The 8,655-nt window shown below is 32.7% G+C and overlaps 1 protein-coding gene across 1 annotated transcript; it reads left to right on the top strand.

Annotated features, from left to right (window-relative positions):
• The first annotated feature begins 1,373 nt into the window (after positions 1 to 1,373).
• RRF (ribosome recycling factor, chloroplast precursor) lies at positions 1,374 to 7,427 on the top strand. Its single transcript, XM_085729357.1, has 10 exons — positions 1,374 to 1,592; positions 1,684 to 1,753; positions 1,839 to 1,934; positions 2,876 to 2,973; positions 3,353 to 3,464; positions 4,980 to 5,021; positions 5,370 to 5,426; positions 5,532 to 5,582; positions 5,904 to 5,960; positions 7,210 to 7,427. The coding sequence occupies exons 1-10, from the start codon at positions 1,405 to 1,407 to the stop codon at positions 7,225 to 7,227; spliced, it is 789 nt and encodes a 262-aa protein (XP_085585483.1). The 5' UTR covers positions 1,374 to 1,404; the 3' UTR covers positions 7,228 to 7,427.
• The last annotated feature ends 1,228 nt before the right edge of the window (positions 7,428 to 8,655 follow it).

Genomic DNA, 8,655 nt, shown 5'->3' with positions numbered 1-8,655 from the left:
AAAGCCTCCTAAGGAGGGAAGAATTAGTCACATATGGATGAAAGTCATTCTCATGATCATCAACGATAAAATCCAAAGCCACCTTAGAGTCAGATTCCAAAATAATAGTCATGTAACCAAAATCTCAAGTAAACTAAAGGCCTCACCAAATTTTTGGTAGTTTAACAAACAAATTGGACACGCTCCAACGAGAACCGAAAAAACCATAAATCCAAATGTCATTATTATTTCTCAAAAGGCCTCAAAAACCTGCATTGCTTAGGTTACCAAAAGATGAATCATCCACGTTAACTTTGATATAACCATCGGTGGAAGTTTAAAGTATGTTAACATTAAATTGTAGGGGTGGAACATCTTACGGGGTATGAAAGAAATTTTTTCAATGACTTCTCCTGTCATAGTAGTATTTTGAGATAGTGAATTTTATCCCTATGATTTCTTAAAAACCACATCCATTCAGACGGGTAAAAGTACAAATTTTTTTCTTCACGTCTTTATGGGTAAATTCATACAAAATAATGTTTTTTATATCTAAAAGAATAAATTTGAAAGCCATTCATTTTTAAGAATCATTGTTGTAGAAACAGAAGCTCAAATTTTTCACACAATTATATTTACTTCTCTCATCGCATATATCTTAAAAGTTTCTTAAATAGCATTCCATCTGTTCTAAAAAAAATCTGTTCTAAAATTTATGTCACTTTAGAACGGTGCACGCAAATTAAGATTATTATTTAGAAGACGTCTGAGTTAGGTTGGCATTCCTTGTACACTATAATTCTTTGTTAAGTGCTCATATATATATTTATTATAAAAAGGGGAAAATGTGCAAACACCAGGGGACATAAAACCTAACGTAGTGAATCAATACAAAAATGCATGTCAAACCAAACGAGTGATACAAATATTCAAAACAACACAAATGGATACAACCTCTAGTTAATCTTAATCAGAGGTCTACAATGTCCGAATGAACCGACCACCACAAAAATCGATTTACTTACCAACAACTTCCTACAGTGACGAAAGCAAGCATTAACATCTCAATAAAAATAATAAGAGTTTTTTTTTTTACAAGTATAAATAATAAGAGTCATAAAAGAAAAAAAAAACAACATTTATAATAAATAAAAAATTACTAATACTTATTGATGATAACAAAATAAATAGAATGTAAAAAAAAAAACTCAATTTGTCAAGTACTAGTAGTATTTATAGACTAACAATTAAATCTTTTAATGATGATAACAAAACAAAACAAAAATAACAAAAATGGTTTAAAATAAAAATTGACCTTTGACCTATTATTACTAAAAAAAATATTGAAATTTATGAACTTACACATAAACATAGTGTTAATTGTTATCCACAACAAAGACAAGAACACAAGGCGTAGAGCATCTCATGGCAACCTCTTTCTCTCCAACAACACCCCTCCGTTCCATCTTTCAAAACCTTCCAATTGTTCCCAAAGCCCTTCTTTCTGCACACTCCTCTTTCACCATCAAACGCTCTTCAACCTATGTCACTCTAAAGCTCTCTGGCAGTAGCAGACACTCCCTTTCTAAAGGGTTGTTGACATTGCATACAAGGTACCAAAATTATCACTCTATTAATTTATGTTTTCTGAACTACTTCATTGATTGGTTCTAATTATAATTTGGTTTTTTGAAAAATACCCAGAAAGGGATTTGTGAGGGCTGCTACTATTGAAGAAATTGAAGCTGAAAAAGCATCTATTGAGAATGATGTTGTAAGTATCTCTTTCAATAAAGTTTTCATTTTTATGTATATATGAATGTGGGGTTCTGAGTTTTTTTTAATCTATATGTCTTCAGAAAAGTAGGATGGAAAGAACTCTTGACAATGTTAGGACTAATTTCAGTTCTATAAGAACAGGGAGAGCAACCCCGTCCATGCTTGACAAAATTGAGGTATAGTATGCTTGCAATTCCATTGATACTTTTTTATTTAATCTGTTTCTGCTAGAAATTGTAATGGTTTTGATTTGTTGTTCTAAAGTTAGATCAATTGGAATTATGTGTTTTGATTGCTACTTGTCTGTCATGACTCATGATCACTTTTCATTGCATGGCTTCTGTATCTTATTATCAGCTTTTGCTTCTGTCATTTACTTCATTTCACTTGATTTGGATTGGTTTAAGTGTTTGTTAAATAGTGGCTATAGTAGCACTATAGCGTAGCAGAATTCGAACCATCGCTATTGTTCCTTGATATACTCTTTAGTATAAAGTGTTGTCAAATAGCAGCTATAGTAGCGTTATAGCGTAGCAAACTCAAACAAATTGCTATTGTTCTATGATATACTACGTAATACAAACAGTTGTCAAATAGCGGCTATAGCGTAGCGGAATTCGAACAAACCACAATTTTCCGCAATCCACAATTGACAATGTTGATTGGTTTAGTATTTTTCACTATTGTTATCATACCATTGCTCTTTACCGTTACTAGTAAACAATAATAGGACAAAACTTAGGTGCATTTCCTTAGGTGTTTTTTCGCGTTGTTATTCACTTAAAATTCATTTTTTGTGATTATAACAAATTCTGAGAAAATTACGGATTTGAAGAAATCATGGGTGGTTATGAATAGTTTAAGTGAAGAACAACACAAAAATACCTAAGGAAATGCACCTATGGGACATTCAATTGTCATTGCAAACTGCTCTACCAAATTGATAACTTTTTCTTTTATTGTGGTTCAATCGCATATACTTACACAATGGTAGAAACTGAAATATCGATGTAATCATCAGATTTTAACTAAGTGCAGAGCTGAAGTGACCACACTTTTTAGTTTTATTTTTTTTAGAGAATCGGTCCTGTAGATGAGCTGTTTCATAACATTATAGGTGGAATACTATGGATCTCCAGTTAGCTTGAAGACCATTGCTCAAATAAGCACTCCTGATGCCAGTTCACTTTTGGTCTCGCCATATGACAAATCAAGGTATGTTTTGCACTTATGCATGTTAAACCAGAAAGAATGAAATGGATAAGCAAAATCAAAATGTTCTTATTTAAACTTATTGTATACTTCTATTCTTTTTCATGTGTGGCATCCTCGTTATGATTTGTACGGCTCTCTCTCTCTCTCTCTCTCTCTCTCTCTCTCTCTCTCTCTCTCTCTCCTCTCTCTCTCTCCCCGTTGAGTTGTGTATATTAGTCATTGATTGAGAGTATTTGTATCATTCCGTACGGTCCCAAATAAGACATTCTTCAACAATGCGAGACACAAATAATTTTGATTGTGATTAAATGTGTGCATATGGTATATCATGTGAAGAATAATTCTGAGTGAGCTCGTGGTTTCTAATATTGATTTTTAGCTTGAAGGCTATAGAGAAAGCTATAGTTAACTCTGATGTTGGTATGACTCCCAATAACGATGGAGAAGTGATACGGTTAAGTATCCCTCAGTTGACATCTGATAGACGGAAGGTATTTTCCACTTCCATTGTTGCTGCAGTGTCTAGATTATTTTTGGAGATTTCCTGTGACTTTTCTTCTTTTCTGTGAATTACATTCATACTTTCACTGATTCAAAGTAATATTGCTGGTTGGTTTTAATTTTGTATTTAATTATTATCGAAATGACATAGCATCATCTCTTCTATGACACACTTGAATAATTTAAATGGTTATATTTTTTGCAAATGAATTTTAACAACGATATATACAAAGGGAGATATAATTGAAATCCCTCAAGATTAGTAGCAAAACAAATAACAATTAAACTATCTATCAAAACTATATTAAAAATATTAAAGGAAATAATAAATGATAATTACAATCAACACTTCTCTTCAAGTTGAAGCATATATATAAGCTATCTGAGTTCCTTGTAAGGGTTTATTGAAGATGTCGAACAACTGATCCTTGGAGCTCGCAAAAGAAGTCTTGGTGATGCCTGGAAGGATATTTTTCTCTAATGAAATGACAGTCAATTTCTATACATTAAGTCTTTGGTTTGAAGGAAGATACAACACCAACTGATCATCACAAGCGAGCTCTATAGGTGTGAAAGGTGAGGAACCAACTCTGGCAACTAGGATTTAAAAGTGAGAGACAAATAGTAGAAGTTTCAGGATGAGCTGCAGTTACCAAAGAAAAACCTTATTGGGCTACCTTAAGCTGAAGGTATTCCCTGTATTCACTGGTAGAGAATAGATGATATCGCCTTAGACTTGGTCTTCTGTTCAATATCTAGCCCCAAAGACTATACTGCATTGGCAGTTTTATTTGGAAACCTATGCATGGAATGACAATGTTTTTAAGTGTTCCGGTCTAGTTTACAATGAGAACAGTGAAAGTTTTCTCTGCCACCCTTGTATCAATGAGATTTGGTAATGAAAGTAAAGTGGTCTGTGCACCTCACGTGCCTAACAATCGACTGAAAACTTGCATGTGAGCGCACTAACCAAGCTTTGGCAATGGCACACAGAGGTGAGGCATGTTTCCAGTTTTTAAGATGGGTAGGGAGAGACAATTTTGATAGCAGTGTGAAGACAAGTACTGGTAATGGACAAGTGCTTGCAGCTGCTGAAACCTTAGACTGGAACAGTGTCGGATGGAGAAAAGCAAGGTAGGTATCTATACAACTATTTATACAAGAAAGACAATAGGAACAAACCCCTCAAGGTTAGGAGCAAAATCGGTATCCGCTGAACTTTCTATGGAAACTTAAAAGAATATAGAAAAGGAATAAATTATAGCTATAGTCACAATCAACAAAAACAATCAATGAGAAAGGGGGGAAAGTTTCAAGGTATTCCAGGTCAAATTCCAACAGAATTGTTTTGGTATCAATTTACCTTTTTATGAAACCATGTCATTTAAATGGTTAGTTATACATGAATTATGTGGAATCTTTTGAATGTCTAAACGAATATGTGGATATTGTGATGTCATTTGAATAACTTCAGCTATAACTTATTTTTTGTTTCTCCTTTCCAGGAACTAACAAAGATAGTGTCTAAACAAGTTGAAGAAGGGAAGGTGTGTATACAAAATAAATTACACTTATGTTTTGTCATAATGAACTGGCTCTTGTTTATTGCCAATTTGAGGGTTTTGCTCTCCTTGGAACTTATTTCTTTGCTACAACTTTAACAGTTAGAAACTATGTTGAATCTTGAATTGTAAATGAAGACTAAAATTTAAATCATTGTAATAATTGAACGATCTAATTGATGTAAAGAGTTTTTCTTACTTCTTTCTTTCTTTCTCAATGTAAATCATATAGCTTTACATGCCATAATATGCTTCTAGAATAAATGTTTTGGCTAAATTGAAGTTGTTTGTAACTTTCTTTGGACTGCTTTGGCATGTTCACTTCTTTTATAGGTGGCTTTGAGGAACATAAGAAGAGATGCTTTGAAAGCTTATGAAAAACTTGAAAAGGTTTAAATCCTTCATTGTTTACCTTTCTTTCTTAACTCCCTTCAGTAATTTATTCCTTGTCTTCCGTAATACCTTTCATTAATCACTGTTGGAATTTTCTCACAGGATAAGAAGCTCTCAGAAGATAATGTAAAAGATTTGTCTAGCGATTTGCAGGTAACTTGATACACTCATGTAGGTTACGATGTATTAGTGTATTTAAACTTCTGCTGCCATCTCCCTTTTGTTTTTATTGGTGAATGGGACAATATACTGTAAAATGGGACAAGCACAAATCCAACGTCAAGTTGCAATAAACAACGCTATACAATTTGTTGTTTATATTATACTGCAGTGATCAGCTCATTTTTTTTGCTACCTAGTCATCAGTGTGAATTTTCCGTGAGGATAATTTGTTGTTGTATTTCATTATTGGTCAATGGTTATTATTTAAAATTAATAATAACATAATTTTTTTTCTATTTTGTTGTTTTGTAGAAGCTGACTGATGATTATATAAAGAAGGTTGATGCCCTCTACAAACAGAAAGAAAAGGTATTATATATTTCCACTTGATATGTTTATCTGTTAGCTTATGACAGATTGTAGATTAATTAGATGCTCAAACATGGACTCTATTCACAAAACTATTTTTCTATGGCCTGGTTTGAATTAACTATTTACTTATTGGAGTTTCTCAGTTAAAATGAATTAATAGCTTTTGTCTCTTTCAACAAAATGTTTTATTAAGCTCATTGTGTTTATACAGAAGTTAAATGAGTGAGCCTCTCAAATAAATTGTGAAATAGAAACTAATTTCAACTAATTCAAAAAGCTATTATTTAAAAATGTCATTGTTCCAAGATTCTTTTAGTTTTTTGGGGGGAGAAGTTCACTGAAATTGGGTCCAATACGGTTCTAAATCTAATAACTACTTCTATGTTTTGTTTGAAGTTCTACATTTGTCACTTTCTATGCATTATGTTCTGGAAATTAGCTATGTAAAAGTCAACAAATGATGTTTCATTTGAACATGGTATAGTGGCTAAAAGGACTGCCTCTCGATTCATTTACACATTTAGATTAACTTTGGTGCCTTTGACTTGATGGAGATTTGAGTGAATAGGCAGATTTGTCCTCGAAATTGTGAGCATCGGTAAAACCAGTCTTTGAATTTTGAAGAATTAGCTGATACATTCATGAAATTGTAATGCATCAGTCAAAAAGGTCCTTCCTTACCTGTTGCGGTTAGGGGTTAATGACGTCACACGTTAAATGAGCATTGTGCGGTCTTCCACATGGATCCCAAATCAATGCCACATCACCACAATTTTATGTGGCATATCAAATTCATGCATTTAATGTCAACTCCAAGGCTTCCAATATAATTTTTACATCAAAAATTTCATATGCAATTTAGTCTAGTGATGTGACATTGATGTGGGATCCACATGAAATGCTATATGTTTATTTAACGTGCCATGTCGCAAAATTTAATGGAGGGACTTTTTTACTAACACGTAACAATTTCAGGAAAGTATTTGTCAATTCGTAAAATTTAGAAGCTTGTTTTCTTAACAATTTGTCTATTCACTCACGAAGATTTATATCCTTTTGTGGATGGATATCAACAAACAAGAAGTTATGGTTGGTTATATATTTATTAATTACACCTAGCAAAATTAAATTATTCATAATTGTATTATAGTCCTCATCACTTCTAGTTTTTCCCAAATTTATTTCTAGTGATTTTTGTACATATGTATATTAAGGGTTTGACAAGTAACTTCTCCCTTTCTTTCAGGAGTTGCTGACAGTTTGATCCTTTGATACAAAAAAGTAATCTTACTTGAGTTATATCTAGAGAAGGTCAAATTGTATTTACTTTGCCAAGTTTTTTTTAGTTGTTGTTGATATAAGCTAAGTTTGATTATTGATGCATTTGTTTATTTGTTATATGGAAGACAACTTTTTCTGTTAAATATATGCTTTTTCAAATTGAAAAGGTGAGTTTGCATGCAATTTGGGATTTCTTCACAGTTGCATCATTGGAATTAGACTCCTATTCCTGTAGCGTAGAAATGTTACTTTTGCGAAATTTCGAGATATCGAGATCCTTATGATTTCTATTGGGTGTAGAAAATCGATTTGTATATGCCATTTTGTTTTGTTTAACAAGTTTATTTAGCTCAGGACTTCTGTGTTTTCAGCACATATGGGTGTTGAAGTGAAATTTTGAACAAAATGCTTCAAGAAAGTTGAAAGAGTGAGAAATACAATCTCAATTATATGTCAAGCATGACCTACCATTAGACAAATTGCTCTGTTTTCATTCCTCCTTTATTGGGTACACAAAAAGGTTATGATGAATGGAGTTAAAAGAGTGTAAATCATACATAAAAGACTAAACAAAGAGGAATCAATCAGTGTTTTTTATGTCAAAAGGGAATGGTTGATATTGACCATCAACGATAGTCGTTCCAATGAACTCAATTTTGCATGTATTATTCCACTAGAACGGCTATTGTTGATGGTCAGCTCCCAAGTTGGGGTAGGAGAATTTAATTGTGCTGAAAAATCTTGTTGCGGGTCAACCAGACTTTATTTTGGTGGTGGAAGTGACAAAATTGTTTCATAGGCCTTCTGCATTGCTCAAAATTTAGGAAAACACCAATTGTAAGCTAGCGTTCGATAGGTTCTGTAAGCAAAACAAATTCTATCGAAAGATACGTTTTGATAGGTTGAGCAATCGGGGGCACTAAAGCAATTTTCTAGAAGTGAAAGAGATGAAAAAACTGAGGAGAATGGGAGTAGTAGAAAAGGGAATAACGACATAGAATAGCCATCCACCTTGTATGGGTTTATTTCTCTTTAAGCGACTAAACACTCTAAATTTGGGAAAACTTTAAAAAATAAATTGGGAGAAGAAGACTTCAAAGAGTTTTGGAGGGGATTGAAAATTTCTCTAAATCATTTATCTTTTTAGAAGTTTAAGTTCTAAAATCAATGATATATTTATCATAGGCTTTCTGTTTCCCTCCATCAAAAAACAATATTTCAAATAAAGTGTGGAGATTACCTTCCCTCCCTAAAATTTTGATAATTTTATACCTACTATTGCATATACCAATATCAATCATGACATGGCTCACTTAATTGTGTTTTAATTTCAGCCATTGCTTTTAATCTAATGGCTATAATTTATTCGTATCATTCTCATGTATAAAAGTTATTCTCATGTGATATGCCC

The sequence above is a fragment of the Medicago sativa genome, chromosome 1 (assembly GCF_051527215.1).
Source record: "Medicago sativa cultivar Bolivia chromosome 1, Bolivia_mono, whole genome shotgun sequence".
Taxonomy (NCBI): domain Eukaryota; kingdom Viridiplantae; phylum Streptophyta; class Magnoliopsida; order Fabales; family Fabaceae; genus Medicago; species Medicago sativa.
Note: the sequence above shows the minus strand (reverse complement) of the source record. Positions and strands in the feature narration are given on the sequence as shown.

Bases quoted from the DNA above. Each gene is read 5' to 3' on its own strand.
- RRF (XM_085729357.1), top strand. From the start codon at position 1,405: ATGGCAACCTCTTTCTCTCCAACAACACCCCTCCGTTCCATCTTTCAA. The intron at 1,935-2,875 runs GTATAGTATGCT...ATAACATTATAG, and splicing joins CCATGCTTGACAAAATTGAG to GTGGAATACTATGGATCTCC. The intron at 2,974-3,352 runs GTATGTTTTGCA...ATTGATTTTTAG, and splicing joins TCGCCATATGACAAATCAAG to CTTGAAGGCTATAGAGAAAG.